Consider the following 23,432-nt stretch of genomic DNA (forward strand, 5'->3'; position numbering starts at 1 on the left):
TCTCATCCGGTTCCTCAAAATACTTTCAAACGTGTCTGTTTAAATATAGAACAAACTCAGAAAAAACACTTGTCATTAATGTTATAACCCTGCCATGGAATTAATACCATACCATGCCTACTACATGCATGAACACACACACAGTGCACCAATGAAGCGCTATATCGACTGAGAATAAAACCCACCCCAGTGTCAATCTTTCTGTTGCACCAATTAGAAAAAGCTACTTGGAGGCAATTGCCAAACCCCTTCCTTTTTATAATATTTGCCCTTACTGTGGCACAGTCGGATACGCGACGGACTACTGATGATAAATTACTGAAATTAATGCATATGCGTTTAGTGACATCTCTCACGCGACCGGTTATACGTATATATTATTAAGCGTTTAACCACTTCTTTAGAGTTTATACATTTAAAAGTCCCATCCCTAGTATTAAGTAAAACAGAAAGGAAAGCTGTTTATTGACAGAGTGTACATTACCGACTGGGGAAGGACTGCAGTTTTGTAATTACTTGGGCAGCAGTGTGGAGTAGTGGTTAGGGCTCTGGACTCTTGACCGGAGGGTCGTAGGTTCAATCCCCGGTGTGGACACTGCTGCTGTACCCTTGAGCAAGGTACTTTACCTAGATTGCTCCAGTAAAAACCCAACTGTATAAATGGGTAACTGTATGTAAAAATAATGTGATATCTTGTAACAATTGTTAGTCGCCCTGGATAAGGGCGTCAGCTAAGAAATAAATAATAATAAATACTTAAAAGTACAAATAAATAACAAACTCACAAAACTTAATGCAAAACAACAACTTCAGTAAATTCATCTTTTCTTTTTAGGATGAGAGTCTGTGATACACCTGCTCTCTGTCCCTTACCTGTGTGAATTCCCATAGGAATGCCAGGTGTTATACTCTTCCATGATGTCAATGTGATCCAGTGTTAAGTTATAGAAATCCGTGAAAGGGATAATTGGAGGATTTGAAATGCTATTGGCTGCATCTGCAAAAAAAAACAAAAAAACAAAAAAACAATTGACAATTGAGGTGTGCCTGTTATCCAGATTTAGTGTTTTGGGGCTTCTAATAAAAACAAATTTTAAAAACTGTTAATTTGCTGATTTCATTACACACAATTTTTTTTTTTTTTAATGTAATCTGTGTTACTCTATGCACTTCTGGCAGAGTGGTTTGTAATAAAATCCATTGGTACCTATGTTGTGTTTCTGAAAGGAGGATCCTCCCTCCATTCATACGTAATCAAACTGTTACTATAGATAGCCTTTCGCCTATGCCTCCTTCTTTGTTTGGTCCTCATCCACCCCTGCCTCCACCTTGCAGAGTGCCTTGTCCAGGAGGAAGGTGGCCCAGAGTGCCACTTGTCCAGCCTGCTGGCTATAACTGTTATCAATCAATGGTCATTGATTAAAGTTCAGCCAGGTCATGGGGAGGAGGAACATGGCCAAGAGTGCCACTTGTCCTGCCCGCTGACTATAGTTGTCATCAATCAATTTTCATTGCATCACAGTTCATCCAGCACATGGAGTGGCTATAGAGCTCCAATGGACAAGGCCATGGGCCAAAATATATATTACATTCCTTTATGTGCATGGATCTGTCAAACACAATTAAGAATTGTCAATTCAAATCATTGGTGGATATCTCCTAACTGAATTACTTGTCAAGTACTTTATCTGTGTGATTAATTATATCACCTTTCTTTCAGAATCTCAGCATAATATTCTGTATTCCGTACGATACAGAAGAAATGCATAATGTTTAGTAAGGAAATGTATGGTGAGTTAAATCTCTATTAAAAGAATAAGATGAAGGCTCCAAAACTGTTTGCAGATGTCTTAAATGCGTTACCCGTCATCGTATTGATCAGCTGTAAGGCGTTCACATTTCCAGTTCTCTTCCCAATACTGATATACAGAAAGGTGTTAGAGTGCCATTTTTACTGAGAACAGCAGGCGCACAAATGTTTTTTTTTGCACGGCAGTCACAATGTTAAGGGCCATATTCACAAAGCATTTATCAATGTGATAACCTACTACCATTTCTTTGTGAAAAGAACATGCTGATGTTTTTTTATTTAACAAAAAAGGGATGCTGCAGTAAAAGAGTTCCACATTTGTCGGAGCTGATAGGTGAAACATAGGTGCGAACACTTGGGACTGTAAATGACTAAATACTTTATAAATATGGCCCTAAATGTTACTTACAGCTAAATGTAAACTGTAAAAGACATCTGTAAATGAATGTGGTTACTTTCTAAATTGAAAATGCAATAAAAACCATTTCAAAGTATTAATAAGGTAAACACTCACTGAGTAAAGCAAGGACTTTGGTTGCTGAAGGATTCCACCAGGTGCATTTCCCCATTGGTGGAAGCTCCTCAGATTTTGCTGGAAAGAGTCGCAGGGATATGAACTGAAGCAATCTGTCAACCAGCTGTTTGAACCTCCGCTGAGAAAGCCTAGGAAACAAAGCAGTCAACAATGCAATTACTCAGTCCATCTGGCAAACAGGCAAGATATGCTGTATTATAAATGTTCTCCTTTCTTTTTTTATATACAAAAGACATTTTGAGCACCAGTGGAAACAAACCATTACTGTGCACAAAAAAAAACATATCAGAATGTTGAGGAATGAATAAAACATCAATTTCCTGGTGCCTAGCTAGCAGGACTGCGAAAAAAAAGAAACCAAATGCAAAAGAAATTGTTACATATATTACTAAAAAGTATGGGAATACTGGTATATTTTAATTAACATTGGAGGCGTTTACATGCACAAGTCACGACAGTTTTCCTCACGACGTGTTTGACGTACTTTTCAGGAAATGCGTTGCTATGCAGTTCTGATTTAGGAAAAAAAAATCGGTCGTACCAATGCAGATTACTCAATTCATAGTCATTTAGGGGAGGGGATATTTAAATGTCCGTGTCTGCTTACTACGTAGGAAATTAACGAATCTAAATATCGTGAGGGGAGCTTCATGCGTTGCCATGAAGACAAAAACTTAACAAGAGAAATGAATTCCCGTGTTGTTCCGCACATTCTGAATTACTACTTGTTTGTCTGGTTACCTTTCCAACACACAAAACAATGTGTATGTGTATGTTTTGTACAGCCTTTCTGCTGGAGATTATGTGAGATAAAGTCAGAAGAACTGGATCTTGACTGCTGAAATCTCGTGAGCCACAAGCACGACTCCTGCTCCGGTTTACATGGGTTTTTACAGCTATTTATACCGTGAGAAAGTGATTGACCCTGCCCTTAAAGTCACGCTGCCAAAAGGACATCCTTTTGCTGTTTCACGATGTATTCGCGTGACAACGTCACACAGTCATGACTGTAGAGTCAATTTTCACGTGCATGTTAACCCAGCCATTGTCAAGCGCATATAAGTTTAGGTATTCATGATCTAAGACAAAACAGTATTCATAAAAACATTCTCTTGCGTTAAGCAGTGCTTTGAATAAAATGAGAATACAATTCAGACCCTCTGTAAAACAACTGAAAGAGGTTTTATGAACTGCAAACTTGACTGAATGAATTGAACTGGGCTTTAAAAAGTCATTGAACATTTTTTGTGAACTGGTTCATATCATGAGATGATAGGGCCCTATTCAAAAAACATAAGGAATGTTTTTTTTTTAGGTTTGTTTTTTAGTAAACAGTGCATTGAAAAATTGACAATAAACCGATTATTCCTCTCTGTTAAAGGTGAAAGGGGTTTTGTGTACTACAAACATTGGGACCTATTCAAAAGAGGGTTTCAGAGAGGATTGTTTTAATTTTGAAGCACTTCAACATAGGATGTTTATAAACAATCTTCAAAAAACATTCTTAAACAAGCAGTCCTTCGAAGTTTTTTTTTTTTTAATAGGGCCATTAGTTTAGTTTGACAATGAGTATGATACAGACATTACTGTAGTACTGGAGATGCGAACAGTGTAAAAACAACTTACTTTGTAAACCAGTGAACTAAAAAATGGTGGTCAGCTTCAGCCAAGGTAGCTATTTGTCTCAGCAAGTGTGCGAAGATGACATACGTTGGCGTGCTTGTGTACTGAGGATTCTACAAAGTGAATGCACAGCGTTTAGTTAAAAAACTCAGTCTGGACAGTCCCAAGTGAAACGTGAAGCAATGTCAAGCACAGTCCAGACATACAGATGTATTTAAAACTGCTTGTCTCGAGCATTTTATTTCACTTATACAATTTGTATTTGTTTCATTTCTTGGAAAATGCCCTCTATATACTGTATATGCTAAAGCTCTTTTTTTTCACAGAATGATTGCCTGTTGTTTACTGTTAATGACTGTTTGTGTGTAATTCACAACATGTTATATGGAAAGTATTTTTTTTTTTTTTTTGTAAAGCAACCAAAACTACACATGTCCTTTTATTACACTACTTCCTGCTTTTGAAGCTGATAAAAACCATTTGTTTTTACAGTACTGCATTTGTGTCTGAGACAATAACATTGAAACCACCAGGTGGGATTATAAACCCCTGGACCTTTTGGATAGGACTATAATAAATCACTATGCTGTTCTACTAAATTATTGTCACTTGTAATAACAACCCTGGAGGTTTTTAAACTAGAAACTCACATACATAATTTCCTTAAATTAAGGCTTTACATTAGTCTATATTTACTTTAGTTTATATAATCATATGACTACTGCTGAAAGTTATCACATATTAGATACAGATTTATGCTTTGTGAACTTTAAATGCCTTGTGTATACAGATATGCGTAGCGCTATGCTAACAGGGTCAGCCTATAATTCCATACTAGGCACTTGATGAATTGATTTAACCTAATACAGAAGAACTGAGTTACCAAGCTGACGCAGAAAATAATCAGCAGAGCTTGGCTAGTTAAGAATTGCTACAAAAATTCCACTGCTGTCATCATTCACCAGGGATTAAAAAACATCAGTATGCTGTTTGATCCTGTTTTAATTTTAATATCTTTGGATGTTTTTTAAAAATAGAATGTATGTATTACCACAAAAGATACATCATAACAATAACAACAACAACAATAATAATAATAATAATAATAATAATAATAATAATAATAATAATAATAATAATAATAAATCTAGTATTTTTTTTAATATGAAATATATTTTGCTCACATTGGAGCTGTCTGACATGTGTCTTCTGGTTATTAGAGGCTTATAGAAGTAGAATGTATCTCTTTTTAGCAACGGTACACAGAAATAACATTCCAATGTTAATTACTTAGCATTAAAGCTGTGATTTGAAAAGCAAGGTTTTCTGGCTGACATGACTTTAAAGTAAGAGGCAGTCAGCCAACTGGCATCCATTTTACCAGCCACCGCCAACGTACCTCAGGTACTATCTCCACATAACATTTTATTTTTAAGCTGTTACTCATTACCTGTACCAGTGTAAAGTAAGCTCTAAGGTCATCTTTAGTCCGAGCCCTGAAAAAAATACATTGTGGTAAAATTAGACAACAAACGATGACCTAAAATCAATGTGGACCTCCCCTAATGAAAGCTTAGCTTTGTAGTTTTCTTTGATCCCCATTTTATTCCGTGCAGTGGGCATGGTTTAACTGGATTCACCGTGTCTGTTACAATGCTTGTAATACACAGGGAAGACACCAGTGGGATTCTGCATGTATAGAGTTAAAGACTGGCAGTATTACTGTTTATATTATCAAACCAGGGTCTGACATCATTCCTCCAACCTTGTGCCAAGCTGTTAAGCTGTATAGGCCTTTTAAATCCTCAATATGGTGGTTAATAAGTAAGGAATTCTTTACACTTTCCAAAACACATACATTTAAATAAAATATGAAGGTCACTGAGAACCCTTGATCTTTTAAAGTGACAACATGCATTTGAAAAGAAAAACAATAAAGATTATAATTGAGTTAAATTAAATGGCACGTTTGCTCTGTGATTATGCAGAGCTCTCCCCAGCTACTGTAATATAACTTGTTGCCAGATTTGAACCCATGTTTCTAGTGGCATAAAATCAGCTGAATTTACCCATTACAGCACCTAGCTTCTGTCACAGCTATTCCTTTTTTGACTTCCCTCCTGTCTGCTCTGACAGACTGGAAACAGGGAAGGTTACTCATTAAAGGACCGTCAGGGCTGAGTCATGCCCCTCAGACATTACTTATTTGCTATTTTAGTCTCAGTAAACCACAAAAGCCTGAGTGTCAAGCTTTTGCTTTTTATTACATGCTGGGTCTTAGATATATTGTACACACAGTGCCTGTACGGGGACACATCCACAGAAAACATCAAGACAATTGTATTTCAATAACTTATAGCTTAAAAACAGAATACAGAACATCACAATGCTTGTCTAATTTATTTATCGCACACAACATAATGCTATATTTTGAAAGGCTTAAGCATGAGCCAGACTTATTCGGTTCCCTTTCCTGTACAGTGTAGTTGAATATAAGAAAATGGTTGGTGCTGTTATTGTTGCTGAATCTTTCCTATTTTCTATTTTATACCTGAGCACTAACTTAACAACAGCAGGTACAGATTCAAAAGGTTTAACACATACCCTTTCCATTCTCTTAACAAACTGTTAATGATGCCCTTCAGCACAGCTTTTTGTGTGTCCGGTGGCTACAAATGAAAAAAAAAAAAAAAAGTATACATCATTTTAAACTAAGAGATTCATATTTCAAAGGACAGCAATGTAAGGGCAACATTTCTGAGAGGAATAAAACCAAGAAAGTGTTTAGTTGCAGGTGGCTAAATTATTTTATTCTCTTGCTAGTTTTATGTTATTTTATAAAATAATTGTATTCCTCTATGGAATTTCACCTTTGCATGTAGTGTTAATTACATTGTTTGGTATAGCTTCATAAAATATACTATTTAAATACATATGACTGTTTCCCTGTTCCATTACACATTTATTTAAATACACATGGAAATATCTCCCAATTTACTTTAGTTACCGATTTTAAATACCTTCCTGTAAAGAGAAAACCTCATTAATACATTATAATTAAAAATACAACCCATACAACAATAATGAAGCAATACAATATCACTCTCTACATACAAACATAGCACATTGCCGTAAGTTTGCATGAAATATATGGCATACATTGATTTTTTATCTTTACTTACGGTACTGAGTAAGGAATCATAAACAGCATTTAGATATTTGATATTAATCCCTGAATCTTCAATGGTGTTAAATGGAGCATTTGCATCTTTCTGAAAGAAAAACAAGTTTTTTTTATTTTTAATACATGTTGTGATGAATGACAAAAGCAATTTTCTCTAGGCTTACTTTCGACCTATTTGATTTTTTTTAAACTGGAGCAGACTGTGGAATTAACAGTAAATCATTGCCAGTGATTAGGTCATATTCTGTGGGCAGCTATTCAGCCTCTAGATTTAGCTGCTTATATGGCTTTGTTTAGATTTTAAAGCAAGTTGGCTTTAAATATGCCTGACATTGGTTTTAAATGGAATGTAGTACACATCATATCTAACCCACGAAAGCTCAGAGTAGCTCAAATGTGTAATTATTTGTAAATTATCAGCTGATCAAATGTAACTATTCAATCAAGAAGAAGACCACAATAAAGACTAGAAAACAAAAAATCAGTTGGATGCTGAAAACACCTACTGTAACTCTGATTCTCCATACCTTAAAAGCTGCGTTCAATTCCAGAAAAGAGTTGAATGTAGTGAGGTAGAAATCATGTACAGATGTCCAGTCCCCTGATGTCTTTGCTTTTTCCATATCCTCCCTGGAACATAGAATATATTGAATTGAATATTTAGATTATTATAGCTTAAAAAACAAGCCTTGTTTTTAGTTTACAATTACACTACTTAAGTCTATCACATCTGTTGTGGTGACATCATCATCATCACTATTCACAGAAGCAAATTACTTCAAAGGATTTGTTGTTATACAACTACAGTGAATCTAGTGCCCCCCAAACAAAATAGCATTTTTTTTTTAATATATTGTCTGTTTAGTATATATAAAAAAATAACAAAAATGCTACTTCCTGTCTGTTCAGCAGTTACGCCATTATAATTACATTGTACTAAAACTCTTCAGGGAATTCTCCTAAACAAAATGTGACATGCAGATGGTAGAAAGTGTTAGATAGCAGTAAGTGTTGGGAAACTTGTTTTTATCAGTGACTGATGTTAGGACCTAAGTTAAAAAAATGATGTTGTCTAAGAAGTTAATATTACAACAAACCCAGTTCAGACTTATATACCAACTTTCATGCAAAAGAAGCTCTGCACACACAATCTCAACACTGTTAGTCACAGGTATGAATAAATAGGTTTTAAGATAAAAACGTAAACAACAAAAGTAAGTAAGTGTTTCTTATGTCTTTGGGTAGTATGTTTCAAAGCCTGGGCATAGCTGTTTGTGTTCGGAGATTGCGCTTCAGTGCAGAGAGTCCAGCGGTGACCAGTGTGTCAAGATGGTGCTTGTCAAAGAATGTGAGAGGCAGTAAAATAAACAGCACACCATGTCAGAGATTACAAAATCTATGGTAATAATTTTAAAAAAAAGTAATATTAGAAAATCCAGGCTACTAGAATTAACAATATACTGTAAACTGACACTTATGATAAGAGTTATTGCTTCAAGTTGCATGACTCTAAGTTGTACAATTGTACACAACCTGCAATACTTTATTAGTGAAAGAGGTATTGAGCATAGCTGGGCTTACTGAAACTCTTTGGCTGTCTTTGTGCAGATTGGAATGACTCTGGAGGGCTCTGGGGGGAAAGGAGCCTTCATCTCTGGGGGGATAGGAGCCTTCATCTCTGGGGGGATAGGAGCCTTCATCTCTGGGGGGATAGGCGCCTTCATCTCTGGGGGGATGGGAGCCTTCATCTCTGGGGGGATAGGCGCCTTCATCTCTGGGGGGATAGGAGCCTTCATCTCTGGGGGGATAGGAGCCTTCATCTCTGGGTGGAGAGTCTCGATGGAGAGGCGTTGTTTTTGTCGGACACCAGGACAGATGGGAGGCAGCTCTCTCACTGGCACAAGAAAAAATAAAACAAAAAGCACAACATGAAAAATAATCTGCTATATCACCAGAAGTCTACAATAAGCATCATATATATTTTTTTAAAATATATTTTTAAAATATATTTCTTTGTTAGGGATGTCTTTGCCAGATTATATTTAATAATAAAGCAGTGTTTGTATTTTGCCATACAAATGTATGGCAAAAACAAATACAAACATATGACATGCTTTTCAAATTACAGTTCCTATAAGAATGACATACATACGTTGCCATGGAAACTCCAGCTCTTCAGTGCAGTCTGGAACATCTGCGTCCAACATAAACTAAACCACCTGATTAAAACCCTTCAGAAAACAATCCTTTAAATACACTTAGCAAATATCGCAGAACAATTAAGACTAGCTTGAAAGAACCCCAGTGACCTCTCAGTACTATACAAGTTGATACTAGTAATGCATAACGCACTGGGGGTTTTAAAATGAGTAAATACTAAAGATCCGAGGGGTCCTTTGAAAAGGTTTGAAGCCTGTGACCCAAACAACCTTATGCCAGTTTTATTAAAGTATGTACATGATAGGTGTTTCCTTTTGTCTGCAGAGAAAAGCAAAACACGTTGGTGCACAAAGGGAGCCTAATGAATTCAAAGAAGCTGAATGGTGAAATTCAAATAAGTTGCTAAAAAGTCTTGCTTTGAAGTTCTTGAAAGGGAAGTCTTTTTTTAAGAGCTGAGCATTTACATTTTTTTTACTGCTTCATATAATTCTGTATACTAGTGGCTTTTGTACATGTGTGGGCAGGCTGTTTTTCAATGTTTAAAACATTTCTGTGATGTCACCCTGTGATCTTTTTATTGATGAAATCTATGAATCTTCTAACTAAAAGTGGCTGTGTGGCATTGAAGAGAAGTGGAGTGCGGGGCAGATATACTGTTGATTAATAAATCCACAGTTTGTGCCACAAATTCACAGTCAGATAAATTCAACAGAAAAGTGAATACCATTTTTGCTATGCAACAATCGTTTCAACAATTATAGTATTACACATTTCAAATGTAACACCTAGTAAAGGGCTTGCGATTTCAGTTCAGCACTTCATATTGTTTGCTAAAAGTAATACAATTATACATTAACATAATGTTAAAAAAAATGTCATAATTACAAATTAATTTTCACATAAACACATTTTTATTTCACATATCTTCTGGACAAGTTCAAGAACAGTAATTTCATTATTTCTTAGTAAATCTCCATCAATTACATGGACGTTAGATTTAAACCAAGCTTTTGCATTTCTTTCGTTCATCCACTGTTCAAACAAGCTTACAGCCCACTTACATTTTGCCTGTGTACTTCTTGAAAACCAATCACTGGCAATGATATTTAGGTCTTCATCTGTTTTAGGTTTGCCAAAATGATCAATAACTTTACTCTCCGTTCCTGGTTCACATTCCTTTGTTTTTTTGCATTTTTATTTTTCTAATGCCACTTTCATGTTCTTCATCTAAAACATAGTACTCAGAGGAATTCATGACAATGTTCTCTCAATATGAGAGACAAACATTGTAACAAAAGAGCAAAAAACAAATCCAATTACCAAATTAAGAATTCATTCAATCTCATTATCGAACAAGTATCAATTAGGAAGAAATGTTTTAAGTGGCACAAATAACAAGTGTTGAATCGGTAAGAAAATAATCCAGTTTCTCAGGCCCTCATGGCAAGTGGCAAGCTCACTACTTTCCTTACATGTGTCTCAAAAGAGAAGAGCCTTTCCCAACAGAAACCTTTAAGGTAAAGAAACACACATAAAGAGCTTGTTACAGCCTCCTCACAAAACAACCAGACAATCTGGCACAACTACTGTAGCAATGCGGACCATGGCAATCTAAAATGATGGACCCTAGTTTAGGCATGGAGACTGAACGGCTCTTTCACCCTCAAGAAGGGGGTGACCTCCAGCTTAATTATGCTAACGACATCAGCTGAAATGTTTGTTATAAGTTTTATGTTAAACAGACTTCAGTTTCCAGTGTTGCCAATCCAACACAATAAGATTAACAAACACACTGTATACAAAGCATCAGTAGTTGACCCTGGTTTCATCGGAATAAGAATCAGCACCCATCCAATAAATGTAAAACAATAAGGTATATTTTCTTACCACTTTTGCCATTTTGTTTGACAAGCTGTGCTGCCAGATTCCGCCTGCTAGCTGCTTCTTTCTTCTGGTTGATGGTTGAGATGAAACTACTGAAGGTGAAGTGGCTTTTTGTCGCTCTGTCTGTACCCTGCCGTGCAAAGATAATTTTATTTCAAACATGCACATTTTATTGTTTTTGTAAATGCAGTAGGGAATAGCTTTATCCAACACAAAAAAAGATTACCTAAAAACCCCTTTGAACAAACATTCTTTGATCACACGCATCAGATATTGCAGGATATTGAGGTTGGCTTTTAATTAAAAAAATACAAAAAAACTGTTCAACTCTGGTCATGCAGTGTATAATATGTGATGATTAAATGTTAGCATTTCACCTAGTTAAATATTACTGTTAATGCACCTTGTGCATTTGGATAGCTTTTTTCATGAGTGAAAAATACTACTTAAACTGTATATTAAATATAGTTTATATTTATGCTACTTTTCTCTACACACAGAAGTCATTAACCTCAAGTGCTCTTCCCCAGGCTCTTTCTTAACAAATACAATCACCAGGTCACTGGGGTCCACAACAATAAAACCAATTTAAGCTTCTATCATTGTTCCAGAGTGTTAATGATGTATTAGTCTATAACAAAAGTATCTGGCTACTTCAGTCTTCTCTGGGTACACAAATATGAATTACAATTTTGTTTCTAGTGTATTTGCTCAGATATTTTCGCCTGAGAAAGCCTGTGTTAAAAACCATCAGCAGTCTATTGTCAATAAAGATCATCCTACTAAAGTTTACATTTCAGGTTATTAGATATTTCATATTGTTCTTCTAATACGCACCTACATCAGAAACATGTCATGTGAATTAAGTAAATATATACATTATATTCTAGTACACCCAGTGTAGCTACAGTAAACAGCTATGTCATTGTTTTGTTGTGATAGTTGTTATACAGCACAGTAATGATGCAGAAAGCTTCCATGGCAGGTAAGGTACACATTGGAATATCTCTGATTCACTTTAGTAATGTTTGATCAACAATGCCATAGGGCAGTGATTCTCAAACTTTTTTTGTTTGCAGACCACCTGAATTTTTTTTTTTTCTCGACGGACCACACAATAAACAGTATAATAGCTTTCTGAAAAATAAGCACATAAAAAAATCACTATAATATTAAGAATAAACTTTCTTTGGTTTAATGCGATGAGTGGGCCTGTTTATGTGAGCAAAGTTATTTTAAACTTGGAGTTTTAAGAGTGATTCTTTTCATAACACGAATTTACCGAGACGAAAAAAAAAATGGTTTCTATGCTTCAGTGCGTAATTCGGTTGGTCAAGACTTGGCTAGTCATTTATGTTAGCCTCTATGCTGGTCTCAATCGCTAAACAGTGGGGACATAAACTGCAATGATAGTCTTTTAGTCCAAGTATTTAAAAATGCCAATAATGTATTTTTGTAATGTGTGGATAGTGAACTTTGTCTTGGCCTCCTTTTCTGTATCTTTTCATTATCACAAAAATACATGATTGGCATTTTTAAATGCTTGGTCATTAACAAGACAAACATTGCGGGTTATGTCAGCTCTGTTTATGGAGTGATTGAGAGCAGCACGGAGGCTTCATTCATTGTAATTAATTACAATAAATGGAAATGTTGAACACCTCCAGTTTAATCTTTACAACAAATAGAACCTTGTTTGAGGGACTACTTTTTTGAAGAATATATAAAAAAAATGTGTTTTAATTGTATCCATTTTGTATCCACTTTGTTCGTTGAAGGCACTCAGCAAACTACAGCCGTATGTTAATGCAACACAACGCATGCCCTGTCGTGTTTTACTTTACAAGCTGCCGTGTTGAGTGTACGTGAGCGCAACACACAAAAACTCCCTAGTAACGAATACATTTTAGACTCCAAAACTATACATGACGGAGAGTTTAGACCTTTTTTTAACTTGGAGATATTCTCCATGAATGCATTTTTTTCCTGCTTCTTAGCTGAGTTTTTAAGGTCTCAAATTTTGGGTTTGCAATGGGATCTATAAACTATGTAACCTTTCCATGGACCACCTGAAGGGAGCCGGCGGACCACCAGTGGTCCGTGGACCACAGATTGAGAACCACTGCCATAGGGTTTAAAGCTATAGTGGTACTTAATTTGGGGTGTCCCAGACTCAGTTATTAATATTACTCAACTATTATAGCCAATGATTTTATAGTGATACAAGTAAGTTTACCACAGCATATGTACAGTACTTGCTTGACCAAGTAACTCCTTGCTTGCCTATACTTGACCACACTTTTACTATATTTTGCTGTAAGCCTTCAACCTAGTATTGCACAGTCTTTTAAGAGTCAGAATGTGCCAAATGTTTTTTTTTTATTATTATTATTTATTTACAGCCTATAAATCCTTCAATTTCCAACCCTGCAATTTTCCAAAATTGCTCTCAAAGATTACTTTCTTTGATGGCTTCTTGGTGCAGTAATTCATTATTCAAGATCTATAAAACTGCTAAATAATAGTATTTTACAATACAGTACAATATATATGAAGGCTAAGATACGTCAGCACAAAGGGCTTAAAAGTGTGAGTGACAGGTTACTGGGATATAGGACATTGGCCAATTACAAGAATGCCAAACAAAGAACTGCATCTTGAAGGCTTTCCGATATTGCCGTGGTGTGCATTCGATGAAAACAATGTAATTTTTTTTCAAATATCATCAACCTGCAGGCAAACAGAACAGACAAGCATAGATTGTTAATTTACAGAATGTAAGGTATATTCTAAAATAATAGGCAATAATATTTTACATTGCCTAGAGGTTTTCAAAGAAATTCAGCCTCATCTGCCACAAGTCAGTTATCAGCCTTTACAAAGTAAACAACATTCCATTAAGAGTCAGAAAAGGCTTAAATATTTAGAGTGTTAATATTTATAGCCGAATGATTAGCAGCTGATAACTGTTATTACTGTACTATAAGCAAAGGATTTGTTTAGAGATAACAGCAAACTGGAAATTAGTGATGCTTTTATCCTTGGGTTTTCATTTTAATTAGATGGTAAATTAAAGTACAAAACAAAGATAATTAGTTCATAAAAGGCATAAACCAGTTTTTTTTTTAAAAAAACTCTTTCATCATTGAAAGAGGTTTGAGAAAAAAAGCTTCACTCAACACAACAGATCAGTGAATCAGTCCAGTTCAAGGGTATGTTTTTTTAAAACAATACACTGAAACGATAAACTGGTTACTTCAGCAGGTCTATCGAATAATGGTGACCAACCCATGTACAAAGAAGCTGAGAAACTGGAGGTGTCTACCACCTTATATTTTTCACATAACATGTACTTGAAACAAAATAAATAGGAACAACATGATAGCAAAAAAAAAAACTTTAAGTAATGCAATTTGTTTCTAAACATGTTTTTATTATTATTATTATTATTATTATTATTATTATTTATTTCTTAGCAGACGCCCTTATCCAGGGTGACTTACAATCGCAAGCAAATACAAATACGTTCAAGTGTTACAATACAAGTCATACAATAAGAGCAAGAAATACAATAATTTTTTTTTTTTTTCAAGTGTGACAAACCACAATTCAATAATACAGCAGATAATAGTGAAAGTTACATCAGGATATGATTAAATAGTGATAGTTACATCAGGATATGATTAAGTACAAAATACTACAGGTTAAACACTTGGCAGATTACAATATTCTGAAGTACAGGATTAAATGCAGTAAAATAGGGGGCAGATAAGAGCAAAATAAAGCATATTTAAATGAAGGGTGATAGTGTCCCAGGATACAACAGAGCAGTTCTACAGGTGCTGTTTGAAGAGGTGAGTCTTAAGGAGGCGCCGGAATGTGGTCAGGGACTGGGCAGTCCTGACATCTGTAGGAAGGTTGTTCCACCACTGCGGAGCAAGGGTGGAGAAGGAGCGGGCTCGGGAGGCAGGGGAGCGTAGCGGAGGTAGAGCCAGTCTTCTAGTGCAGGCGGAGCGGAGAGGTCGAGTGGGGGTGTAGGGAGATGAGGGTCTGGAGGTAGCTGGGTGCAGTCTGGTCAAGGCATCTGTAGGCTAGTACAAGAGTCTTGAACTGGATGCGAGCGGTGATCGGGAGCCAGTGGAGTGAGCGGAGTAGTGGAGTAGCGTGGGCGAAGCGAGGCAGAGAGAACACCAGGCGGGCAGCAGAGTTCTGGATGAGCTGGAGCGGACGGGTGGCAGACGCAGGGAGGCCAGCCAGGAGTGAGTTGCAGTAGTCTAGGCGGGAGAGTACCAGGGCCTGGACCAGGAGCTGGGGAGCATAGTTGGTGAGGAAGGGTCGGATTCTTCGGATGTTGCTCAGGAAGAAACGGCAAGTGCGTGCCAGAGTGGAGATGTGCTTTTATGCCCTTAGAAACCAAGGCAACCAAAGGGGAGGCTCCGAAGAAAAAACATATGTTTGCAACTGAATTATCTTTGCAGGCTTCTGTGAAAACCTTTGAGAATCTGAATTGCATAATACAGACAGTATTGGTAAAAATGCAAGAAACCTGGACATTGCAGCTAGCTACACATAATGGTTCATATGTAGTAAACAGGTTGCTGTCTGGGCTAAAATTGTTTTAAATATCCTTTGCACATTCAACATCTGACAAAGAAGAATGCTATAAATATTGAACCATTATTGGTTTGTAGAAATCTTAAAAAGGCTTTTAAATACAAAAAAGTTAGACATCCCTACTGTGTTTGTTTTTATTTAACCTCATACTTCGGGGGCAGAGTCTGTTTTCAGATCCCCCTGGTTCAGACACTCCTGCCAGTGATACATCTGTTTTTTTAAGCGTGCGTGCGGGTGTGAGCGCACAGAACTTGCCCAATTCAAACTGATTTTCTCAGCTGAAGCAGTGGCAGTTCTTTGTGTGATGTGATAAACTGCTGTAGGACAAAATGGGGCTGGTGGAAAAGGGGCTTTCTGACAATGGTGAACGTGAAAAACAATTCATGCTGTAAATAGATCTAAAGAAAAGATCTGGTGGTTCAATAAAATGTTTCCAAGTGTCCGCTTTCAGTTCAGAATTTGAAAAGCATACTGAATATACGCATGGCATTGGCAGTGACATTCTTCACAGTTCGAAACAACTACTTTGCAATTTGTACATTTTACATCCTGTTTGTCCCCTCCAGACAACGGCATGATATATTAACATTTCCCCCCTGTTAATCACCTTTTAAATAAATAAATAAATAAATGTTTACAAATAGCAAAGTATAATATTATGAAATTACTTAACTACAATTTGCTAATCTGCAAACAAACAAAAACACACAAAAAGCTCTATGATTCTTCTTTTTTAATTCCTCATAAATTAACATGGGTTGTACGCTGTACCCTTCCAAATATTACACAAACGTAACTTACATTTAATACATTGTTAAGTTACTTAAACTAGTAGGAAAAAAAACAAAAACAATACAGAAATACGTTTTTTTTTTTTCACTTACCCCAGATGCAGAAGAAGTCAATATTGGAGGAAGTTTTTCTCTTTCTTTCACTTCTTGAGGATGGTAAGAAAAATTGTCTTCATTCATTTTGGAACTTATTTCTCAATAATAAATTAGATATCTTGCTTTATGTGTCCCCGAGGACATGCGTTATTTGAAACTATGCCTAATGGTAATGCACATTTTGTTCTCCATAGCATTTGTTGTATCTGGAGTTCTTTTCCTCTCTAGACATCAAGTTGTTATCTCTTTTCCCTAGAGTCACTTCAGACAGCTCTATCATCAGAATAACTTCCTCGTCATAACAGGTGAGCAGCCTACACACAACCTGTCATCGCAAGTCTGGTAACACTAAAGATTTGACTGCACCACCGCGGTACACATTCTGCTTGCAGAAAAATGCTGTGCAGAATGCCCGGTTATCTCTTGCAGTCTGAAAAAGTAAATAAATAAATAAATAATAATAAAGAAAATATTACTCTGCTTTATATTTTTCTAGTCTCTATCCCCCTACAGCTGCAAACCGTAGCGCCATGTTGTTTAGAAGAGGTAGAAACGATCTAAGTTGCATACGGCAAGATGTTTGTGCGCATAGGGTAACTGGGTTGTTTCTGTGGAGTGAATTTTAACCACTTTGCCTACCAGTGTTTCGTGAATATCAGTAGACATCGTTGCGCCACCAGTGAGGATGAGATTTATTATTAGAGTACACTGGACTTCTTTGGCACATGCATTACGTTTGCAGCAGTGTTTGCTTTGTTGTTGCCGTTGCTTTCATGTCTTTGTTCATGAGAAGAGAACATCATTTATATCTGAATAGTTTTCACCAACATTACAAACATGAAACAAATGATATATATATGCCTAACGAACAAAACTAAAATATAATGCTCTCTCTGTGCCGTTTTGTATAGGCTTTATACATATGCTTCGTTTAGCTTTAGTATTAAAACGTCCAAAATAAAAGAAGCTTGAAAAAAATACGTAAAAAAAAAGGTACAGTTGGCTCGCTACTGAGAACCGAACACTCAGTACATAGAAACAGGCCCGGCGGCAGCCATGAACGCTGTCGGGGGGCATCCACTTATTTCGGGCGGGATCATTTTTTAAAAGACAAATCAATTTGCTCGTGTTCTCTACTTCACTGTGAAGACAATAAACAAATAAATAAATACATCACATGCCAGCACAATATTATGAACTGTCCAGACAGCACGAATTACCACAGCTCTTTCCGGAAGAGGTTTTTTTTTTTTTTTTTAATTATTATTACCGCATTAGCAACAACGTGGTGTCTATAATAGTACTTGAAACGAATACAGTCATACAGTAGCAGACCCAGGGCTGCCAACACACACGCACTGGCCGTGAGACTCACACATTTGAGCATATTCTCACGCTCACACGCATTGGTAAAAAAGTGTCACGCAATTTTTGGGGTCAGTTTCTAACACTCTTCTTGGAAGACACTGTAACTGAATGGCTGCACGTGTAATGTTTTTATTTATTACTGCTGAAAAGTCAGAGTGTCGTACTTCATCTGCCGGAATGAACCACCTTGCTAACCAGTCAGGGGTTCGCGGGAAGAATTGTAACAGTCCATCACAAGTCCTCCGCGAGCTTAAGCAGCGGCGAGCGGGAAATGCGACAGAGACAGCAGTGAGAGGTGCAGATACAAACCCCGGTACAGCTTGAGAGGTAGGAAAACGGTTACACACAATTTTTTTTTTAATCTTCTTAAGATTTGTGCTTATCTGATCATCCGTGATTATTTATGATGCTAATAATTATGCGTTGCTTTGAAGTTCATAGATATAGCTAGTATCCTTCGCTGCTATTATAAAATCAGATTAATGACATCAATTGTAATTTTAACAAAAAACTTTATTATAGTTTATTTATATTATTCGTGGTTAAGTTCAAATTGCTTTGATGATGGTTTGTCTGCTTTGAGTTCTTTTTGACAGATAAACTGTTATATATAAATATATATGTAAAAGCATTCTAGAGCTCGATGTTGAATGATTTATAAATATGCAAATATCCGTTACTGAAATTATAGACCAGGAGTATTATTATTAATACGATTGTTGTTGTTATTATTTATTAATTTGTCAGACACCATTTTCAAATAGAAACTAAATAACTGTCTAAATAAAAACTGTCTAAATGAATAACTTTGAACTGTCTAAATAACGAATTGCCACACTCCAGTGTTTGATCTCTTAACTGAGCACTAGACACCGATACAAAAAAAGTGTTTATTTTTTTTATTTTTTTTTTACAGATGAGTAAATCAAACAAGCCAAACCATGCAAAGGGCTCTAGAAGACAGCAACAACCCAAAGTGTGTCTACCAGGATCAAAGCGAAAAGTACCAGAGAGCCAAAAACTGACAGCCTTCTTTGGCCTAGGAAGGCTTGACACACCACTGTCACCAGAACCTGGTCATGCTGATGTACCTGCTGAAAAGGCAGCCAGGATAGAGTGTGTAGGGGAAGATTCAGCTGATGGGACAGAACCAGATGACTCTACAAAAAAGTCTGTGCCAGCCAAGAAGTCAAATTCTTCTGGAAAATCAAGAACCAAATGTGGGGCAGCCACTTATAAATCCAAATTCCAGCCCGGGTGGACAACAGAATGGCCCTTTATTAAGAAGGGACTCACGCAGCATCATTTTTGGTGCGAGATTTGCAGAACTGAGAATGCTTGTTACCATATGGGCCATGCAGATGTGGAGCGTCACATAGAGAGCGAGTCACACCAGAGGAAGGTCAAGGCAGTGGAGCAATCGCAGCAAATTACCAAATTTACAGTGAACACAGCTCCAAAGGTGGATAACATGACACAACTTGAGGCGAAGGTATGAATGAATAACTTCTTTAACATTTTGTTTTTTCCAAAATTATTTTCTTCTTGTACAGAAGATATTGGCAAACGCATTTGACTGGTACTTTTCCCATTTGTTACACTGGAAGACTAACCACAGAAACAGCTTTTTGTTCTGACTGTAAAAGTATTCTTTTTTTATACTTTGTTTTCAGGCACGACGAGCTGAGATCAAAGTTGCTGTGACGATGGTAAATCACAATGTCCCCCTTGCAGTTGCTGACCACTTCAGCCCACTGATGAAAGAGTGTTTTAAGGATTCAGATGTGGCACAAAGATATGGTGCTGCAAGGACCAAGACTACTTGTATTATCAACAGGGCGATAGCACCATACCTTCATGATGAGCTGGTCAAAAAGATGAGAAACAGGCCATACACCTTGTCAACTGATGGATCAAATGATACAGGTACATCTCATTTTAGAGAAAAGAAGGACTTTTAATGATTTTCATTAATCCTAGTTTTTGATTAAATGAAGCACAATAACTGTGATGTTTGTATTTATCCACAGTTTATTTTTTTTATCAATTCATTTTTTTTAGGAAGGGAAAAGATGAACCCATTGACTGTGAAGCTGTTTGATGTAGACAGGGTGGAACACATGTTCCTAGATATGTGCATCACAACTGGCACTAATGCTGCCACAGCAGAGACCATTTTTGAAAAAATGGACAGTATCCTCAAGAAGGATAACATCCCATGGCAAAACTGTGTAGGTCTGTCAGTGGACAATGCCAATGTGAACATGGGTGTCTGTAACTCTATCAAATCAAGGATATTAAGCATAAATCCGACTGTTTATGTCCATGGTTGTCCTTGCCACATAGTTCACAACAATGCCAGTGCTGCTGGGACTCATTATATTGAGGTTTGTACCGACACTTTATACTGATGATATGCATTAAGTTTCAATTCCTTCAAGTTTCACTGTATCATTTAGAGGATTCAAATTAGTGTAAACAATCTAGTTAGAACCTGATAATTATAGAGTGATAATTTTCTGATAAAACAAAAATAATTATGCACAAGAAAAAACAATAATTTAAAAAGATATGTAGATAGAAAACTTTGGCTTAAATTATAAATGTTGAAATTAAATTTCCTATTTCAGTTGTCAGACTTTGATGTGGAGGATGTGGTTGTAGATATTGGATACTGGTTCAAAGCAAGCACAAAGAGAAAATGTAGACTGGATGGTAAGAGTTTTTCATAATATAATAAGCCTTTTTGAAATGATAACAATAAATCATGAAAAGCCAGTCTTTACCAGCACACAGTTTCAGGCAATAGAAAAAAGTTTTTTCCTAGTTGTATAAAATGCCACTATCACAGCATTTTAAATTTTTTTTTTTTTTTCAGAATTCTGTGTGTTTTGTGATACTGAGTACATGGCTGTCATAGACCATGTTTCCACACGGTGGCTGAGTCTGGAGACGGCAGTAGTCCGCATTCTACAGCTGTATCGAGCACTTGTCAGCTACTTCAAGTCTAACAGTGAGTACTAATTAGGCTTGCCACCCGTTCTGGTTTTGCCTGGATTGTTCTCTTTTTAAGGCTGCTGTCCCGGGAAATCTCTGACTTCCCGGGACATTAAATATTAAATATACTTAAAAGTATACTTTTTTTTTTGTACAAAATGACTCTGGTGGCAGGTGACAACCCTAGCTCATCCACCTAGATATTTAAAATGCCAGTTGCATCTTGCTATAATGCTTGATATATCTTTGTCTCTGTCATTTACAGTTGAGAAACAAGCCCGCTTTAAGAGGCTTAGGAAGCATTTTGAGGATCCAATGACAGAGGTACACCTCTTATTCTACCAGGCCACACTGCCTGTCTTCACAGAGTTTAATTTACTCTTTCAGCGCCAAGAGCCATCTGTGTATCTTCTCCATGGACAGGTAAATATATAATATTCTTCACTTCTTTCCACAACATTATAATTAAAGTTGTATAATTAAATAATGATTTGTTTTGAACATTTTACCATTGTATTATTATTAATATAATTTGTGATTTTTTTTTTTCAGATGAGGTCTTATGTTAAGAAACTCATGTCCAAGTTTGTTACCACAACTGCAATAAAAAATGCTGATGTGTGTGAAGTTGAGTATAAGGACAAACAGAACCAGGTGGCAGGTATGTGCTAAAAATAGAAATCTATGTAAAAATAATTTTAAAGATGTGGAATTCAAAGGCAGGTATTAAAAATATTTGAAAAGATTAATTTCTAGGAATGTTTACTGTTGATGTTAATTACTCTTTTGGGTAATCTTAAACTTTGTAAAACAATGTCAAACTGAATCTGACTAACAAAATAAAAACTTGCATAAAGCAATAAACACTAAAGGGAACAATATATTTATTCTAAGTTTTGTTATTAACTAGATCACAAGCTTAATGTTGGCTGGACAACAAGAACAACCCTCAACCGTCTGCATGAAGCTGGTGAGATCAGTCAGTACCAGGTAGACAACTTCCACAAGGCTGTGAGGGCATTCTTTGTTGCAGCTGTTGACTATGCCTTTAAGAAGCTGCCCTTCAAGGAGCCAGTCCTTGAACATTCACAATTCATTGACTTTCAACAGAAGATGGACTGTGATGTGAATGATGCCCTATACTTTGTGTACAGGTATGCTTCTTAGATTCATGGTAATGTATTTACTAAAGATAGCAACACAGGAAACAGATACAATGTTTTAAAAAAATGATAAAACATGTGAAAGAAACAGAAAAGTAAAGGGTTTTTAATTATATAATGTCTTTCAATCTAAATATTTCAGGTTTAGTCATCTGCTTCCATATGGAGATCCCAAAGAACAGGACAAGTTGAGTGAGGAGTTCCTGGACTATCAACTTATGGAGGAAAAGGACATTCCCAGAAGCATTTGGGAGCAGGCGGTGAGCAGAGTCAGTGAGCAGGAGGTGTACCACAGGATGGATAAAGTGTGGGCACACATGGCCACAATCAAGAGTCCAGTAACAGGAATGCCTAAGCTACCCATGCTGAGCAAGGTGGCACAACTAATTCTAACCCTGCCACACTCTAATGCTGATGCAGAAAGAGTTTTTTCAATGATTGGACTAAACAAGACTGACACACGGAATGCTCTGGCCTTGGAAGGCACACTGTCTTCTATAATGACAATAAAGATGTCCGGTATGGAGCCCAACTGCTTCAAGTATGAGCCCCCAGCAGAAGTAATCAAGGCCTCCAAGTCAGCTGCTTCCAGTTACAACCGTGAACATGCAGCAGCTTCAAATGCTGGCTCAGAATGCACCTAAGGTAATGATTTTCCATCTTTTAAAAAAAAATGTCTATTTGTTTTGCAACTAAGTCACTCACAGCACTTCACCGCGCGCTAAAATTGTACTTGTTCAAAAGTCTCACTCAAACAGTTTCCTAAAAGTTGGCAGCCCTGCAGACCCACTACAAAGATTGCATTAAACAGATTCCCACAAGCACGCCAAATTACTGTAAAGTAACAAATGTACATATAATGCTTACTTTCAACCGACTATTCTAGCATAGCCTACATTCTCGTAAACAATCAAGGCGACCCTACGAAGGGGTTTCCAAACACTAGAATCAACTAGACATTTTTAAATAATTATTATTATTATTATTATTATTATTATTATTATTATTATTATTATTATTATTATTATTGTGCTTTAATTTGATTTGATTAATGATTTCTCATAGATCAATTTAGAATCTGAAACTGGGGGGGCACTGGATACAGAGCTGGGCCTGGAACTGTACCATTACATACAGCAGCATATACGTATCATTCCATTTAAACTGACATATTTTACCTAAAAAAACGAAACCACATTTTTCTCTT

At 36.5% G+C, this 23,432-nt stretch overlaps 2 protein-coding genes across 6 annotated transcripts in view; one reads left to right on the forward strand and one right to left on the reverse strand.

Annotated features, from left to right (window-relative positions):
* Nucleotides 1-17,332, reverse strand: part of LOC117415999 (probable E3 ubiquitin-protein ligase HECTD2) — a 34,402-nt gene extending 17,070 nt beyond the window's left edge. For 2 of the 4 annotated variants that reach the window (XM_059026423.1, XM_059026422.1), the window contains exons 1-10: nucleotides 16,695-17,328; nucleotides 11,200-11,326; nucleotides 8,734-9,046; nucleotides 7,680-7,782; nucleotides 7,151-7,240; nucleotides 6,573-6,637; nucleotides 5,419-5,464; nucleotides 3,972-4,081; nucleotides 2,325-2,473; nucleotides 874-997 (exon numbers count right to left, since the gene is read on the reverse strand). In XM_059026423.1, the coding sequence (XP_058882406.1) occupies nucleotides 874-997; nucleotides 2,325-2,473; nucleotides 3,972-4,081; nucleotides 5,419-5,464; nucleotides 6,573-6,637; nucleotides 7,151-7,240; nucleotides 7,680-7,782; nucleotides 8,734-9,046; nucleotides 11,200-11,326; nucleotides 16,695-16,781 (1,214 nt within the window). In that variant the 5' untranslated portion in view covers nucleotides 16,782-17,328. Of the gene's footprint in view, nucleotides 1-873; nucleotides 998-2,324; nucleotides 2,474-3,971; nucleotides 4,082-5,418; nucleotides 5,465-6,572; nucleotides 6,638-7,150; nucleotides 7,241-7,679; nucleotides 7,783-8,733; nucleotides 9,047-9,304; nucleotides 9,455-11,199; nucleotides 11,327-16,694 lie in introns of those variants that run through there. The other 2 variants (XM_059026424.1, XM_059026425.1) reach the window with 2 other exon arrangements.
* Nucleotides 17,333-18,039: 707 nt separating this feature from the next.
* Nucleotides 18,040-22,990, forward strand: LOC117972348 (uncharacterized). 2 transcript variants are annotated; one of them, XM_059026426.1, is made up of 10 exons: nucleotides 18,040-18,392; nucleotides 18,982-19,557; nucleotides 19,739-19,991; nucleotides 20,127-20,452; nucleotides 20,696-20,780; nucleotides 20,944-21,078; nucleotides 21,328-21,485; nucleotides 21,615-21,723; nucleotides 21,973-22,216; nucleotides 22,368-22,990. In XM_059026426.1, exons 2-10 carry the CDS (start codon nucleotides 18,982-18,984, stop codon nucleotides 22,867-22,869), a joined length of 2,388 nt encoding a protein of 795 aa, XP_058882409.1. In that variant the 5' UTR covers nucleotides 18,040-18,392; the 3' UTR covers nucleotides 22,870-22,990. The 2 variants fall into 2 exon arrangements, with proteins under 2 accessions (XP_058882409.1, XP_058882410.1); XM_059026427.1 differs by lacking the exon at nucleotides 20,127-20,452 and having other exon boundaries at nucleotides 19,739-19,774.
* Nucleotides 22,991-23,432: the final 442 nt, after the last annotated feature.

Source organism: Acipenser ruthenus, chromosome 7, assembly GCF_902713425.1.
Source record: "Acipenser ruthenus chromosome 7, fAciRut3.2 maternal haplotype, whole genome shotgun sequence".
Classification (NCBI taxonomy): Eukaryota; Metazoa; Chordata; class Actinopteri; order Acipenseriformes; family Acipenseridae; genus Acipenser; species Acipenser ruthenus.

Bases quoted from the DNA above. Each gene is read 5' to 3' on its own strand.
- LOC117972348 (XM_059026426.1), top strand. From the start codon at position 18,982: ATGAGTAAATCAAACAAGCCAAACCATGCAAAGGGCTCTAGAAGACAG. The intron at 19,558-19,738 runs GTATGAATGAAT...CTTTGTTTTCAG, and splicing joins TGACACAACTTGAGGCGAAG to GCACGACGAGCTGAGATCAA. The intron at 19,992-20,126 runs GTACATCTCATT...CATTTTTTTTAG, and splicing joins TGATGGATCAAATGATACAG to GAAGGGAAAAGATGAACCCA.